General features: G+C 40.1%; 1 protein-coding gene across 1 annotated transcript; it reads right to left on the reverse strand.

The window, feature by feature from the left end:
• Positions 1 to 17,498: 17,498 nt before the first annotated feature.
• On the reverse strand, positions 17,499 to 18,245 carry LOC110709386. Its single transcript, XM_021887598.1, has one exon. It carries the CDS (start codon positions 18,243 to 18,245, stop codon positions 17,499 to 17,501), a length of 747 nt encoding a protein of 248 aa, XP_021743290.1.
• Between the last annotated feature and the right edge of the window lie 379 nt (positions 18,246 to 18,624).

The following is an 18,624-nucleotide window of genomic DNA, read 5'->3' on the forward strand; positions in this document are numbered from 1 at the left end:
TGGTTTTGTAGACACTTGATACAAGACTTGGAGGCAAACCCAGAGACTCCAGTTGAATCATTACAAAGAATGTGCATGGAAAGGTATAGATTAAGTTTGTGTTGGTAATCTTGAGCTCCACTAACTAATTAACTTTGCCATGTTTGTTGAAGGGTGTTGAATCAGCTCTGTTTGAGGTGTTCCCAAGAGCAACTAGGAGAGTATGCTATCAGCATTTGTACTCAAATTGCAAGACTGCTGAATGGAGTGGGTCAAAGTTTCATAAGATATTTAGATTGCAAAAAATTCATATAATGAATATGTGTATAACAAAGAAATGTCTAAGATTAAGAAGTATGATGCAGCAGCATTCAAGTATCTTACAAATGTAGAGGACCGATGGAATGTGCACAAGTTTGACAAAACAGTTTGTTGTGATCATAACACAACAAACTTTGTTGAGTCATTCAATTCATGTACAAAGCCCATCAGAGATTTTCCTGTCATGACATTACTGGAAGGTAGAATCTGGTGCCTAATTTCATGCATTCAATTGGTACTTCTATAGCAAAATGTTCAGATATTAATGGTGATATGTTTGTCTTGTTGTTGGTTTATTTATTTATTATTTTATTTTTTACTTTTTTTGGGTGAATGAATCAGCTATAAGGAATTGGTGCATGAAAAGAATAGGTTCTAGGTTTGATAAAGCAATTTTACATGGAACCTAATGTGCTGACAGAGTTTGCTAAAGGGGTTTTCGAGGAAAGAAGTGATGAGTCTAGGTTGTGTCATGTGACAGCTGCTAGTTGTTAGTTCAAACGAGCACTACGAGAGGGGGGGGGGGTGAATTGTATGTGAGTTTCTATTGGCTATTTTTGCAGAATGTAAACAAATGATAAAGGAACTAGCAAAGCACATAATATTTTACGAGGAAACCTTCTAGGGCCCAACTAGAAGTAAAACCTCGACCCTTCTAAGGGATTTCCAAATGAAACCAATTCACTATAATAGGGCAAACTTCTCAAGTTACAAACCTATTACAATCAGACCACTACTCACAAGTTCCAAAACGAACTTGCTACACCGGAGGAGTCTATGCTACCCAGTCTATGTCCCTGACTTAGACTCACTCATACTTACTAAGTACAAATCTCACTATTGTATGTAAAGATTAAATATAATCATACACCCAAGATCCCAACCAATTACAAAGTAAAAAATTATTATATGAGAGGTAAGCAATGCATGAAATCCGAAATAACTATGACAAAGCTAAAAGCTTGGCAAACTTACACAATAAAACACTCTTAGATTTTCTTCACGCATAAACTCACAAAGCCTGTATTTTTCGGATCTCTACTATATACAGCTTTGTATAGAAAGTAGGGTTTTAAAAGATAAACATGTAAATTTTCCTAAATCCAAAAACACGGTTTTAAGTAAATCTTTTTGAAAGAAAATCTTTTAGGAAATTTTAGTAAATATAGATTATCTTAAAGAATAAAATCTTTTAGGATAAACAGTTTTTAAGAAAATAATCTTTTATAACTGAAATTCTTTCTTAAAAACTTATCTTTTAAATTTTCCAAATCTAAGATGCTTGCCAAGCTTTTGTCATATATTCTAATAAATTCCATGCAAAACCTACTTAACATATTTACAACAATTTCTAAAGATAAAACTTTAATTAAACCAAATTGCTACGTCAATACTTTAAACATGTAGGATACTTGAGCCCGCTTCACGCAGTCCAAGACTAAGTTCCTCCTATCAATAATCTTCCAGTTTCAATATGGAACTTCGTAGACCAAGTTTTTCCTAAACTTGTTGTCTTCGACGCAGACCAAGTCAATTTCTTGCCTTGCAGTCTTCAGGTTCCATTTAAGGAACTTCATTAGTTCCTGCGAAGGAACTCTTCTTCTCTCTTTCTTAACTTTCCTTGACCTCTCTAGGATGTCTTTATAAATGAGGCTACTTTTCCACTTCCAAAGTCAACTTCACCTGTCTAGATCATAACACTTAGAAAACTATTATTAGTTTTGAAGTTTGCTTAGTTTAAGTTCATCATCATCATAAAAACCTTCAAGCTTCAACAATTTCCCCCTTTTAATGATGACAAACTTTAGCAAACTTCGAAGAAAAATTAAGCTATATGAGAAGGAAATATTTTTGTAATTTTTGTTTTTGGAAAGCAACAAAACAAAACATAAACAAAAGTAAACAAATCAACAAAACGGAATAGAAACAGGACAAAGGCAGAACTAAAAGATAGAAAGCAAACAAAACATAAAAATAGACATAAAGACAAAAACTAACAGAAACTAATAATAACACAGTAGCATCAGAGAGAGTTCTGATACTTTATCAACTGGAACCCAGAACAACTTCAGCCTTCAAGTTTGCTTCTTCTTTTCCCCCTTTTGGCATTATCAAAAAGTCTTGCATTTCAAGTGTTTTGCAACCACCCACAGCCCCACAAGCAATTCACCGAGTGTGGGAAAACTGAAGGCAGCACTACCAAACCCCTGTCAGTTAAGTTCCACTTGCATACATACATAAATCAAATAATTATTAAAAAAAATTTATAGTATATAGGAAAATATCTTTTCTTAAGATTTATGTATGAAAACCAAGCATCGCACGGCTTTCATCTAGTATATATAAATAAAGTAGGATTTTTTGGAGAGCATTTAGAGCGCCACATAAGAAATACAAGGCAAGAAATTGACTATATAAATAAACTATATTTTATTTTTGAATTAAAAAATTATGTCACCACTTGGATAAAAGTAACGAATTAGCTTTGATAAATCTAAAATTTTAATACCACGTAGATTAAAAACCCACGAATAAAATTATTTTATAAATTAATGGTTAAAAAATAAAAAAATATATATAGAAAGATAGAAATTTATTAAAACATTACTACGAATATTACAAGTCCAAAAAAATATATGAAAATATTAATCTCAAAAAAGATTGATCAATTAATGAAAATCATATCTAAAATAATATTATATTTAAATAATAAACGACTACAAAAAAATTTGATACCTACTATTATAAGATAAATTTTAATAGTAATTATGATAAGAAATAAAAATTATTTCTTAATTATAATTAAATTAAAATTTATGATACTTACCCTTATAAATTGACGCATCATATGACACCAAAAAAAAAATTCGAATCAATACAAAACTAATTAAAGAGAGTATTGGGTTAGTGATATTTGGCTGGGTATTTTGAAAATTATTCTAAGATCTTAGATTAATTATTAAAATTCGAGTTTAAAATTATATTTGTAATTATTGCTTTTATTGGGTTTATTTGGGATACATAATTATGTTTTGCTTACTTATTGCTTACATTGTGTTTATTTGGGATATATGTTTATGTTTATGTTTTGTTTACTCAATTTTATTTTGTTTTTACATGCAAATCTAATTTAATTAGAGTTAAATATGAGCAAAATGATTAGATAATCAAAGTATGAGTTATAGTCTATGAACTGAAAGAAGAGAGCGATGGAACGATCATAATATCACTTTCCCTTAAAAATAATATGTTTGTTGCCTTTATTTTTTCAAACGTTTTAGCCTTTAAAAATTATTATTTTAAAAAATTAACTTGACTAAAATTAATAGTATAAAATTCAAATTTTAAAAACTCTATCAATCTTAGAAAACTCATACGTTATGAGGTAGTAACATATGAAAAGGGTTATAATAATATAATATAATATAATATAATATAATATAATATAATATAATATAATATAATATATATATATAATGAAATAAAATGAATATTAAAATTAAAAAATAAAAAACATGTTCAAGATTAAAAAAATAATGAAATATGAAATTACAAAACCTGATAAAAATTACAATAATTAAAAAAAATTAATTAAATTTAGGATTAGATAAAAATACAATATAAAAATATTTATAATTAAAGAAAATTCCTTTCTATTTATCTTGTACAAAATATATCCGCTCATTTATTATTTATTCTACTAAAAAGATTAATTATTATATTACAAAGTTTATCATATTCATTGATAAAAATTTATCACCACTCTAATTTCGTAATTTTTATTAAAATTAAATGTATATGAAAAGACCTGTTGTATTTTATTTAAAAATTTAATCCCAAATAAATTAAACAACACAAATTAAATTATTTTATAAATTAATCGTAAAAAAATAAAGAAAAAAATATAAGAAAAGATAAAGTTATCAAATCATTATTACCAGTATAACAAATTAAAAAATAGGAAAAGATAAATCTCAAAAAAGATATTTTTTTATTAAGTAATTTGTAATGAGGCATTAAATATTTTTATTTATAGTCCAATTAAGAATATACAGATTTTTTTTTATTTATGTGTTGAAAATCTGTGCATCGCACGAGCTTTCATATTTATATCCTAATTGATACAATATACTACATATCTCAATATCTTTCTAATAAGTATATGAAAAATTTACCCTACAAATAAAATTTTCTTATATTCAAATTAAACGCCATTATATGTATAGAAATCAATTTAAACCATCAAAGTTGATAATCATACTTTCTCCAAGTTTAATTGTATTTGTTCGTTCATTAATAAATCATGGCAAACAAATCCTATAGCAGTGGACGCCTTCCTTTTGAGCTTGAATAGAAAATTCTCAAAAGGCTACCGAGTAAATCTCTTCTCCATTTCAAGTGTGTATGTAAGAAATTCTAATAAGGCTACCAATTAAATCTCTTCTCTATTTTAAGTGTGTTTGTAAGCGTTGGCGCGATGAAATCAACACCCCTTAGTTCATAACATCACACACACGACAAGTTCGAATAAACGAACCGAATTCTTCTACACTCGTCTTTTGTCGTCATAATTAGTCATAAAATTATTTAAGTTGGTCACGGGACATTTTCTCACTAGATCTCCAATCTTCTCTAGAGGCCAAAAAATTATCTCGATATTATTTATCCCATGATAATAGCTACTCTTACTCTTTTCGTTATGCGTTTGTTGATTCAAGTAATGTCTTGCATTGATTCCGAGAAAAAGAGAATAGTAATGAAATAAGGCTACAATTTTCGATTTACAACCCGGCTACCGGTATGCGTAACACTCTACCTGAGTCGTATCCAAATTACCAAGATTATTCTTCCATCTATATGATCGGGTTTGGTTATGATCGTGTAATGACGATTATAAGATTTATTATTACACATGCCATCACACTTCTGGTTGGCATTATAGCTTGAAGAATAATTCATGGAAAATCATTGAACCTCCTCCGCCAAGTCTCGATTACCATAACGTAATACGCATGGTTATGTCAACTAACGTGTTTTATCAGATAAGCTGTAATCCTGTTACATCTAATACATGTGTAGTTAGTTTTGATATAGGGATCGAAAAGTATCGTGAAATACCTCTACCACAACTCTATATTGAGTCGCGGTCATGGGCTAATTGGAGTTTAGTTGAATTATGGGGTCGTTTGCATCTCATAAAATATAATATGTACTATGTTGGAAAAATATCTGTTGATTCCATGAATGATAATAGACAAATCAAAACTTCCCTTGTTACAAATTCGATCGCTATACTCGAATCATAGACATGTCCTCCTTCTGTTGTGTCGTGGTTTGGAACCCATTGACTTAGAAGCGAAATATGCCACCACCAGTACTGGTATCCTAGTGATGCACGCCCCCCAAGTTGTACACAACGACCTCCATAACTCGTGTACTCGAATTCAAAGGTTGGAATTGCTCAAGAATTGTTCAGATCTCAAGAAGGTAGGTTTGTGTTTATGTGTTTAGGGTTCAATAATATTAAATTATTAATATCAGAAAGAAGAAGACAATACTTTTATTTATAGTATCCGATCCCAAAATAGGAGACAAATAAACAAACCCACTCAAGAAAATTAGGTTGGTCCGGTCGGGAAATGGCCCACCCAGTCGGCCGCTAGTATTCCTTGGAACGTTGAATCCCCCACGAGTGCGGGGCATAGGCCTTGCAACTATCCGATTGCATTACCATTTCTAACAATCCCCCACTAATGCAGGCTGATCAACAACATGAAATATGAATAGTAAATGAAAGTCTTGGTACTTAAATGCTAGTATCCGAAGAATTGAACTAACACATTAGTGCACAAGGTTTTCAACACTTCCCTAGTGATAATCCTAAGATTTTAATTAATTCCTATGAGCGAGAAAGGGACCTTGTAAACACACACCTTGACTTTAGAGCTTAAGCAATTCCGCAAATCTTGGCTACACTTGGGATCTTATGAGTACTTTAGAAGGATCACGCCCAATCCTCCCTAGAAGAGCGCCACTCTTCGTACCTAGTACCCACGTAGGTGTTCTCAGCATTCCCAGCAAATCTAATGACTATTCATGCAAACATGTGAAACTTCACATGCACCTTACAAATCCAAGGACTATTCATTCAATGGAACTAAAGCATATAGCTGCAGCTCAACAAGCTTTCGGGAAAGATGCACTCACCAGCGCACCATCTAGCCACAGCTCAATGAGCTATTGGGTAAGATGCACTCAACTCTTTGGTGTCTCTATCGGTCCCTACTCAAGTAGTATATGGGCTAATAGTTTTTGATCACTTAAGATCACTACAACTCCCTACTCTTGAGCCACTAGGCTAGAGGCATTAAGAGCTAAGCTCAACCTATCTCTTCGGTACCTCTCACATTCCTTACTCAAGCAGTCTTAGAGCTGACAGTCCAGGTCACTTAAGACCACCATCACTCCTAACTCTTGATTACCGGGATAGAGGTATTAAGAGTATGCTTAACCTCTACATCGGCGTCATTATCAGTCCTATTCTAGGAGTACCTGGGCTAGTGATTCTAAGTCATTTAAGAATCACTATCGGTCCCTAATCAAAGAATATCCGGACAAATGACACTAAGAGCCACACTCAGCCTGTCTCTGAATCACCTGGTCAGTGACCACTCAACAAAGTAAGATTCATCATAAACCAACTGTGTAAAATAACAATGAGTCAACCAAACTAGACTCCAGACTCAATCAGAATAAAAGTTCAAAGTTAAAAGCACATTAGTGCATCCATGTAAGCTGTCTCACCTGACCACCCAACCTGGGCCATGGACATATTAAGAGCACTAAAACTCTAGATGTTAATATCAAGCGGCATGTCCAGCAAGGCATCTCATAACCATAAAAATTATAGGGATACAGAACCAGATACCTCAACAGTGTAGACTCATTAATTAGCACTTCGTCATTGGAATGAAACACCTCATGGGATTTTAAACACATTCCCTTAAACGATCAAGCACTTACTTGTGCTCCATCCTTTTGTTAGGAACTGTTTGGTTCTTCCTGCTTTTACATACTCTCACCAGAGAACCATTTCCACAAGTCATGTCTTACTTTGTCACTAGCTTCGTAGTTCCTGACAACACACACAAAGACACTTGTGAAAAATAATATAAAGAGCATGAGGATCAGCTTACCCCCACAATGGTCAAACTTTTAGAGTTCATTTCGCAATAACTCATATTCTTGACACTTATCACCCCCTAGTAATGATCCTTGCTTCCTACTGGATAGTGTGTCACACTTCTGCTTTGCAAATAACTCCAACAGAGTACAACCCATCAACCTATAAAACATACACTGGCAGGGAAATCATAATTTTTGTTGTTTACTTAACCTTTGTCCCCAGCATCATCGCTCCAACTCCAATAACAATTGGACAATGCTACCTAGACAAATTGAGTGAACCAACAAAATTATTTTTGCAAAGCTACATCATGTTAAGAATAATATGTTAAATTAATTAACTTTCAAATCATTAGCATATTGAATCAAACATCAAAGATAATCCACATCCAACAACTCTAGTTTTAACATGATAAACATATTCACCATATTAAATTCTCTACACAGGGAGAATGAGTTCAATACATACCTTGGCCGATTCAATGATCTTACTATCCAGAATCACACCACTCATCTCATCATCTTGTACTTTTATCTTGGGATAGATACAAAATTAAGACCTTCAATCTCAATCATCCAATACATATGTAATTAACAACATATTATTAGACTAGCATTTGATTAATATCAATGCTCATCATGATGAACACACACATGCATTACATCACTACATCAGCATGCCAAGATTGAAAAATATATGATGTAGTTTGGGTACTTACACTTGACCCCCACATGACTTGTCTAGTCCACTCACCATATTAACCACAAAAATTTATATAATATATATAAATATTATACACCTCATACATTTGAGATGTCTTATATGATTGTATCACCTATGATCATTAGTCAATCATGCTAGGAAGCTTACACAACCTTACTGCAAAATAGACAAACTCATAACACCGGTGAGTAATAAAATTGGGTCAATACCAAACTTACACGTATAATTTGAAAATACAATATCTTACCCTCAACTTGCTTCCAAAGTAAACACAATACCTTTCAATTTCCTTGAAAGACACTTACAACTAAAGGACATATCATGGTAATGCAAGACATATAAATCTTAAACACATAAAACTCAACAGAGCTTACTTTCAAGTTAACATGCTTCTTCTCTTAAAAACTAGTTCAAGTAACATTTATGATGGTCTATCCATATGGTTCAGGATTCCTATCCACCATTATTAGAATACCAAGAAAACAATCCATCTAAACCTTTCAAATAAGAAAGTAAACACAAGACGAAACTCAACTAGTTCAAGCTAGCTTTAATCATTATGCTTACCTTAATTGGTTCACTATTCAACTACCTGCTAGACCAAAGCTTAAGAGACAAAAGCATCCACATGATCAACCAAGGTTAATAGGTTAATGCATGATATAAACTGTACTTGAGAACTTCACATACATGAGCCGTCAAATTAAGGTCATACAGACTTACATACATATATAGCTCATAGTTCAACATATAAAACAAACACACATTTACATACTGGTCACACCTACCATATGAAACATACTTTACAGATAAACTTCATAGTTAAAAAAAACACCCCCACACATGTGTGATAATAAAACCCGACTCCTGTCAAAGTTTTAGGGTAATACAACTAACAACTTGGGTGAATTACACTTTACTAGCATAACAACTTGAACTATATATATATATATATATATATATATATATATATATATATATATATATATATATATATATATATATATATATATATATATATATGAGTTGTAATTAAGACATAGAAACTTACTTTCTATTCTTACCTCGTGTGGGTTCCATAAAAATTGGACTTGTACATTCTTATTATTAACATCTTTATATCTCTGGTGCACCCTGCCTCCCTTCATACCCTGATTTGTCTACTGTGGTTTTTGAGGTTTCGAAGGTACCCCGAGTCCCTGCATTTGTTTAAGTCTCTCAAGAGCCTGAAAAGATCAGCCTCTGGGACTAAGTTAGGGTGGTACTATGTCGCTCCCAAAGAGAGTAGAGTCTTGTCCTACCCAAAACTTGGGCGTTTCAAGGACTGGACTGGCAAGTTCTTCTGGGTGAGGGTGCCTTCTAATTTTGCTGCTCCGCGTAATTTCAGAGAGATTCGCACCAACATGGCTGGGGTCACAATCTCTCCCTCTGAACCTGCTCGTGAGACAGAAGCTTTTGAAGCTCTGCAGAGAGCGGGGACAGGTGACTCCAAGTTTCCTAAGGTCTGGCTGCCCAATTCTATTTACATCGTGGGTAATGAGCAGCTTTCTGCCATGCGTTTGTGCCGTACACATGAGTCTGGTAAGCTTTTTCTGCCTTCTGCTTTTTTCTGTTTTTTTTTGCCTTTTCTTCTCTTCTTATTTTTTTATTTGACTTTTTGTCATTTTGTGTGTTTTTTTTTTATTTTTTTTAGGCTATGACAAGTTGGACAAACGCATGCTCGGGCTGGCCGATAATTGGAAGGACCCTTTGACTGCCACTCCTGAGAACCCTCCTTAGCTCTTTGATACGCTGGAGGTGTTTGCGGGTTCCCTGAAGGGCGAGGTGCATTTGGCTCCTGCTGAGCTGCGGGCTGTTGTTGGCACCGTGGCTATTGGCGAGCGTACTGGGTCCAGCCGCGCTGAGCCTGAGCCTTCGTCTTCTACTGTTGGGAGTAGGCGTGACACTCGCCCTGCTCCTCAAAAGGTGGCTTCAGATTCTGAGGCGTTAGTGGCGCCTGTTGCTTCCCTTGAGAAGCAGTCTGTCGCGGCTTCCGGCCGGGTGGCACCTCAGACTTCTGCTGCCAAAAGGCCACGTGAACAAGCTTCTGAAGAACCAAAGGCTACTGCCGATGATTTTGCTGACAGTGTTCTCCAGTTTCCTTCTGAGGGGATTAAGACCACTGCTGCGGGTGAAAAACCCGTTTCCTCTGCTGAGCATGTTCTGCTCTTTCCTACTTCTACTGATGATACTGTTGCTGCGAAGGGCACTGTCGTTCCTTCTGTTGCAGCTGTTGATTTTCAGCTCCCTGATGAATCTGTCCTGGAGCTTCAAGGTTTCCGCCGCGTCCCTACGGGCTGAGGGGGCGGCTCCGAAGCGCTACACGGGGTGGGCTCTCCCGAGCTACGGGCTCTCTCTAGCAGGATCGTCCAGTGATTGACCTGGAGGACGATCCTGTGTCTTCTGCCCCTACTAAGGATGAGCCAGAGGCGAAAAAGGCTCGCACTTCTCCTAGCCCAAACCCTCTTGCTTCCACGTCTGCCAACACTAGATTTCCAGGTGGGAACGTTGGTGGGGGAGACACTCAGAACTCCAGTGAGCTTAACCACTGCGTTCATCAATTCTTGGGTGATGCCTTTGATAATCCTCTTTCAGCGTCCTCACTCTGTGCTGGAGGGACTTTTCGCCCTACTGGGGCCATTGAGTTTGCTGAGGTCCCTATTGACATTCTGGAGCTGAGAACGCTCCCTTTTGGCCTTTGATGAATGTGAGGGCTAATGAGTCTTTATTTGTAGACAACCCTCAGTAGGGTGGTACTCTAGGATACCGCCTGACTCAGGGGGTTCGTCTCCCTGCGGATTCTACGCGCAGCTCAGTCAGCCTTCCAGCAGCTACTGCTTGCCATGATTTGCAGAAGGTTAGTTTATGCTTTTGGCTTTTCCTTTTCTCGATTCAGCTTTTCTCTGCTTGTTTGGTTGTTGTTGTCTTGTTTTACCTATTATTATACTTTATTTTTTTTTATTTTTTTTTATTGTTAACTTCTTTTGTTAACTCCCACTTTGGCTGACTCTTCTTTTCTGCTTTTCTTGCAGCTTGTTATGTCTGTGGGGGATTTGTCCAATGCCATGCTGTCAGTGGAGAAGGAATATCAGAACCAGGGTATAACTCTTTCCCAAAAGACTCTGGAGGTTCAGCAGGCTCAAGCTGAGAGGGATGCTATGGTTAATGAGGTGACTCCGCTGAGGGAGAAGGCGGATGCCTTGCAGCTTCAATTAGGAGAATTTCAGCTCACTCAGACCAAGCTGAAGGACTGCGAGGAGCAGTTGGGGACTTCTCAGGCCAGGGTGAAGACGTTATAGGCGGAGGTGGCAGATTTACAGGCTGCGCATGCTGTTGCGCTGGAGGCTGCTAGGAGAGAGGCTCTCAAGTCTTTTGCGCTCTCTCCTGCTTTTGCTAAGCTCCTGGTTGACCGCCATGATGGAGGATGGGAAGCTGCGGCTCGATGCGTTAGCAGCTTGTATGGTGAGGGTGAAGAGCAGCAGGCTCACTTTAATGCCTTCTGGGCTAAGGTTGAAGCTGCTGGTGAGGCTGGTTTGTTCGATCTTTCCGCTGATCACCCTCGCGCTGCTGGCTGCGAGATCTCCAACCAGGCCGTGTTGAACTTGGAGGTGCCTCTCTTGGTTGCTGCAGCTATTGGAGTGGAGTCTCTGACTGATGATCAATAAAGGTTATGGCGGCTGTCACCCTCCTACTCCAGTGGTTCCTCTGAGTTTCCCTCACCCAGATCTGTTGTAACTAGGTAGTTTTTGTTACTATCTTTGGGGTGTATAGCTGCCAAGGATTATGTTTCTCTGTGTATTTTCAGAATACTTTTTCTTTCGTTGCTGGGTCTGTCCAGCTTAACTTGAATTTGTGATCTTCTAATTTTACCCGATGAGTGTTTCCTTGTCCTGGTGGATGAGGGCTCAGCTTTATTTGTTATGTGACTGACCTGCTGAATGTTTACTCTGCCTTGGTGAGCAGGGGTTCAGCCTTATAATGCATGTTCCTTATGATCTCCTCTTGCTGCTTTTCTTGCTGTTTATTTCATTGTTTGCATGTTTACTCTTTATTACGTTTGGTGGGGCCTCGTAGGTTGGGCCTTCCTGTCTTTTTAATTTAGCTTCCTAGCGCTTTTCTGTTTCTTTTGCGCTCTGCTGTGCCTCAGCAGGGACTTTGTTACATTTTGTCCTTCTTGCTTTATCTGCTTCAAGTGTTTGCGCGTTGTGTACTTCACTTGGCTTTGACCAAAGGCTTCGTCTGCGTGCTGGTTGACATATTTGATTGAGCGTTATTTGACTTATCCTTGCTGAGACTTGTTTGTGTCGATCAGCTTTTTGCTTATTTCGTCTGTGTCATCAGCTTGCTTTGCTGTGACTTATTTGTGTCGTTCAGCTTATCTACGCTGCGACTTATTTATGTCGTTCAGCTTGTTTATGCTGTGACTTATTTATGTCATTCAGCTTATTTATGCTGCGACTTATTTATGTCATTCAGCTTGTTTATGCTGCGACTTATTTATGTCATTCACCTTGTTTACTGCCTGCTTACTTCTTTTTGTAAGGGCTTATTGCTTGACTGTCTTCTCCTTTCCTCTCCCCCCCCCTCGAAGAGATGGGCTGAATGGGACTAAGAGAACCTTAGTGTTGCCCATGTAGCTCATCTTCTTCTTTTCCTCTCTTCTCCCCTGCTCAAGCTGAACGTGCCAGGCTCCCCCTCAGGCGTCCCCGAGGTGGTGCCCTTTTTTGCTTTTTGCAGGTGAAGTGAGGTTTTAAGGAGGGATGCTTTCACTTTGTCATTTTGCGCTAGAGTGCCTCTTGCGTCTAACACTTTATTATTATTCTTGTTTTATTTCTGCATGTTAGTATATGATGCTTGGGCATACTATATTAAACAAATTTATGCAACATACTCCTCACGCAGAGGCTTGTATTTCATTAAACAAAAATGGCTCAAATGCCTTAATTAACATAACATGGACTGAATAAAGATTTATCGACTTAAAACAACTATGTTTCAGGCTATTTAAACAGAATATTTCTTTAACACATCAGCATTGAAACTGTTTCTTAAGACCTGGCCTTCTTGATTTACAAGGAGGAACGCGCCTGGTTCGACCTGCTCGTGGATGATGAAAGGGCCTTCCTAGTTTGCTGACAGCTTTCCATGCTGATTTCCTCTTCCAACTGCTGCTGTCCTCCTGAGGACTAAGTCTCCTGGAAGGAGCTCCCTATGCTTGACCCTTTTGTTGAAAGCTTTTGAGATCCTGCTCTTTTGGGCTGCCAGCTTAAGGGCTACTTTTAGCCTTATTTCTGGCAGGAAGTCTAGCTCTTCCAGCATGCGCTTTTCATTTCCTTGCTGCTCGTAGTGCTGTATCCTCAGGCTGGGGATTTGCACTTCCATAGGGACAACTACATCAACCCCGTAGGCCAGGGTGAAAGGGCTTTTACCGGTTGATTCCTTCTCAGTGGTCCTATTTGCCCACAAGACCTTTGGGACTAAGTCTGCCCACAGGCCCTTGTACTCCTCCAGCTTCTTCTGTAAGGATGTCAGGATCAGCTTGTTTCCTGCCTCTACTTGGCCATTGCTCTGCGGGTGGTAGACTGAGGCACTTGCATACTTGGTGCCCATATCCCCCAAGTAGTCCTTTATGGTGTCACAGTCAAATTGGCACCCATGATCAAAGACTATGCACCGTGGCACCCTGAATCTAGTGATGATGCTCTTCCATATAAATGTTCTGACCTGGGTTGCCTTTATGTACTTGGTGGGATCAGCTTCTATCCACTTTGTAAAGTAATCTACTGCCACAATGAGATACTTCCTGCCCGCTGACCCAGTGGTGAAAGGTCCCAATATGTCCATTCCCCACCGAGCGAACGGGATCGGGCTGAGGATTGGAGTCAGATCGTTTGCTGGCTGATTTATGACTGGTGAATATTTTTGACACTTGTCGCATTTTTTGACATATGCTAGTGCGTCTTGCGTGAGAGTTGGCCAATATGCCCCTCTTCTAAGGACCTCTACTCCCAATGCTTTCCCGCCGATATGGTTGGCACATATTCCGGAGTGGGCTTCTTCAATAATGCCCTCTTGCTCCCATTCTGGAATACACCTCAGCAGCGGCTTTGAGAAGCCTTTCTTGTTGAGCTCTCCATTCATCACTACATACCAATTTGCGTCTTTCTTCACCTTTTTAGCCTGTACTTCATCATCGGGCAGCGAGCTATGAAGTTTGTACGCCAAGATGTCTGATAACCAGACTCTTTGACTCCTGACGCAGTTTACCTGCTCCTTTTCAGCGATGCTGCTTTCATCTAACACTTTGACCATCACCGTTCTTGTGAGGCTTTGTAAGGTGGAGCTGGCTAACTTAGATAAGGCGTCAGGCTGAGAGTTTCCTGCTCTTGGGACCAAGTCTATCAGGAAATGGACTAGCTGGGCTGCCAGCTCTTTCACTTTGGTTACATATTTCATCATAGTGGCTTCCCTTATCTTATACGCCCCCTGCAAGTGGCAGGCAACGAGCTGAGAATCAGTCTGCATGTGTACTTTGCGGGCTCCGACTGCGAGGCTCATACGCAGGCCTGCCAACGTCGCTTCGTACTCTGCTTCATTATTAGACGCTTTGAACTTGAACTTGATGGCATACTCAAATACGTTTCCTTCTGGAGACGTCATTATGACTCCTGCCCCACTCCCCGTTTGGGCTGAGGATCCATCCACTTCCCCCTTCCAAACCCCAATGTCATCCTCTTTCTCCTCATAGGAGGCTTCCACTATGAAGTCTTCTAAAGCTTGTGCCTTGATGACTGCTCTAGGCTTGACCTCGAATTCATACTCAAAAAGCTCGATTGCCCACTTTAAGAGTCTACCCGATGCATCCATCTTTTGTAATGCTTTCTCTAGGGGGTGGTTTGTGAGGACCTCTATTATATGCGCGTCAAAGTATGGTTTTAGCTTTCATGCTGCTGTGACCACTGTGAAGGCTAGCTTCTCTACCAGGGGGCATCTTTGCTCTGCCTCGTTCAGCACGTGGCTCACGAAATATATCGGCTTTTGTTGCTTCTGTATTTCTACCAGTAGAACGGCTGCGATTGTCTGTATTGACGCTGAGATGTATAACTGCAGTTTTTCCGTCAGCTCCGGGCTGATCATTGTTGAGAGCTTATTCAGATGCTCCTTAATACCCTCAAAGGCTTCTTTCTCCTTAGTCCCCCACTTGAATTCTCTGTTTCCTTTCAACAACTGATAGAATGGCAAGGCTTTGTCTGCTGACTTGCTGATGAATCTGGTTAGTGCGGCCATTCTTCCTGTCAACCGCATGATATCTTTGATGCTCTTAGGCTCGGGCAGACTGAGGACTGCTTCGACCTTTTCTAGGTTGGCATCTATTCCTCTCTCGCTGATCACAAAACCCAAAAACTTTCCGGAGCTCACTCCAAAGACACATTTTTTCGGGTTGAGCTTGATTCTATACTTGTTCAGGGTGGCAAATGTTTCCTCCAGATCCATGATATGTCCAGCCTGCGTGACGCTCTTAACAATTGAGTCGTCAATGTATACTTCCACATTTCTTCTCTTCTGGTGAAGGAATACTCTATCCATTGCCTTCTGAAAAGTTGCTCAAGCGTTCTTCAGCCCGAAGGGCATAACTATGTAATTATACACTCCCCTTCGGTAATGAATGCAGTTTTCTGTCAGTCTGGCTCGTGCAGGCTGATATGATGGTACCCTGAGAAGGCGTCCATAAAGCTTAGCAGGGCGTGCCCGCTGGTTGAGTCTACCAGTTGATCTATCCGTGGCAGTGGGTAATAGTCCTTCGGGAAGGCTTTATTAAGATTTGTGAAATCAACACACATTCTCCATTGGCTATTTGCCTTCTTCACCATGAACACGTTGTCTAACCATTCTGGATAGTCACAGGGTTCAATAAATCCTGCTTCCAAGAGTTTTTCCACCTCCTCCTGAATTTCTTGGTTTTTCTCCGTGGAGAAGCTTCGCTTTTTCTGCCTGAGTGGCCTAATATCCTCCTTCACATTCAGCTTATGCACCATGACTGTTGGGTCAATTCCGGGCATCTCATCTGCGGAAAATGCAAAAATGTCTTTATTCTTTCTCAGCAGCTCTATGAGGTGCACCCCTACTCCTGGAACAATGTCTTTCCCAATCTTCACCGTCCTCGAGGGATCACCTTTGTGAGCTCGACTGTGACATGCTCCCCGCTGGGCAGTGGTCTGGCCATTTCTTCTTTTGTAGGCTCGAAGTTTTCCATTGCCAACTTCTGTTTATCTTTTTCCCTGTGATACTCTTCACGCTTCCTTTTCCTCGACTTCCTCTCAGGTTGCTCAGGGAGCCTTCTCTCGGAACCGGACTGCTGTCTGGTTTTGGCAGGCTGCTTTAAAGCAGTTATGTAACATTGTTGGGCTATCTTCTGGCTTCCCCTGAGCTTTGCTGACCAACCCTCATTAGTTGTGTAAGCCATGGCCAGGTGATAAGTGGATACCACCCCGCCTATCTTGGGGATGAGCGGTCTTCCCATGATTACATTGTAGGGTGAAGGGGAGTTTATCACGAGAAATTCTGCTCGGACATCACGTCTTTTTGACCTCTCTCCTACCCGGACTGAGAGTTCAATTATGCCTTCTGGGGTAAGCCCCGAGCCATTAAACCCGGTGACCTTGTAGTTTACTCTCTTCAGGTCTTTTCTGTCCAACTTCAGCTCATTGAACGCACTGATGTATATGATGTTGGCTGAGCTGCCTCCGTCTATCAGTATTCTATCCACCTCCCAGTTTGCAATTCTCATTGTCACCACCAGCGGGTCATCATGAGGGTAAATTATGCCCTTCTGGTCGTATTCGTCGAACGTGGCTCGTGGCTGCGGGGGAAGAGGTGGTCATCTACGCTTATCATTGTCGTTTATTTGATGTATCATCGCCCGCAGGTCAGCCCGCGCTCTATTAACTGTCCTCCCATGTACTGGGCCCCCGCTGATCACGTACACCCTGCCCTCTGGCTTTCCATCTCTATCCTTGTCTCCAGCTGGGCCCCTTTGACCTCCTCTGCGGTCGATTCGACCCGCTCTATCCTCCTCCCTTCTTCTGGGAGGGTCACCACGCTGCTTAAATTGACTCAAGTATCCTCTCCTGACTAATTCCTCTATGTTGTCCTTCAAGTGCGTGCATTCTTCAGTGGTATAGCCATAGTCCCCGTGAAAGTCACACCACTTACTGGTATCACGACTCATGTTTACCATCCTTGGAGGCCTCTACCACTTATCATTAGCCTTATTTACGCTGAATATGTGAGATCTGGAATGGGTTAGTGGGGTATACTGATCAAACTTCCCAAGCCTTGGCCCTCTCCTTGGATCGGACCTTCTCAGTCCCACTGCCCTGTCCGCTTCTTTGTGGTTTTGCTCAGCCCTGCTTGGCTGGTCCACCCTGGGTGTGTTCTCTGCCCGGGTGACCTCTGCCCGCTTAACTGAGTCATCTGTTGCTTTCCTACCCAGCATTTCTCTGTCAGTCTCGTCTGGTTTGATGAACTCATGCGCTTTACCCAGCGCTTCATCGACCGTTTTAAGGCTCTTACGCCCCATATATGCTCTGAATGGTGACCCTGGCAGTAGGCCACTCTGCATTGCTAATAGCGTTACTTCCTGGCTCATATTTGGAATGGTTGTTGCCTCCTTGTTGAATCTGGTGATGAACTCCCTCAAGGGCTCATCCTTTCCCTGAACCAGGGACATCAGCTCAGTTGTCATCTTGGTTCTGTCCACCAAGGTTATGAAATGCTCCATGAACATTCTCTTCAGCTGGCTGTACGAGTATACAAAACATTTGGGGATGGCACCGTACCATTCCGCTGCCAGCCCCTCCAGAGTTGTTGGGAAAGCCTTACACCAGACTGAGTCCGTCATGGTGTAGAGGACCATATGATTCTCGAAAGCTGATATGTGGCTTTTGGGTGTTGTGGTTCCATTGTACTTGCAGCTCGGCATCTTCACCTTCTCCATGGGTTCTTCTAGAATCTCTCGGCAAAATGGGGAATCATCTGGAACAACCTGGATTCACGCTCGTTTGTCTCTCTTCGGGCAGGGTCCTCGCTCTGCGGCCGGTGACCTACTGCGAGGGACCCGCTTCTATGGGCTGATTCGAGCGGGGGTTATTTCCTCCACGCTCAATTCTCGATTCAGGTTACGAGCTTCCAGCTCCAATACCTTTTTCCTCAGCTGAATGAGCTCTTTCTGCTCCGGGGTGAGAGTTGAGACTTCCGGCTTTTTCGCTGCGGGCTCCGCAGCTGCCGTTGTTGGTGATGGGCTTGCCCCCTTACCCATATTGGTAAGGATCACTATCATTGCAGCCAGCTGCTCCTCGCTGCACTTAGAGAGGTTC

This window comes from Chenopodium quinoa, unplaced genomic scaffold (assembly GCF_001683475.1).
Source record: "Chenopodium quinoa cultivar QQ74 unplaced genomic scaffold, ASM168347v1, whole genome shotgun sequence".
Classification (NCBI taxonomy): Eukaryota; Viridiplantae; Streptophyta; class Magnoliopsida; order Caryophyllales; family Amaranthaceae; genus Chenopodium; species Chenopodium quinoa.

Bases quoted from the DNA above. Each gene is read 5' to 3' on its own strand.
- LOC110709386 (XM_021887598.1), bottom strand. From the start codon at position 18,245: ATGGAGAAGGTGAAGATGCCGAGCTGCAAGTACAATGGAACCACAACA.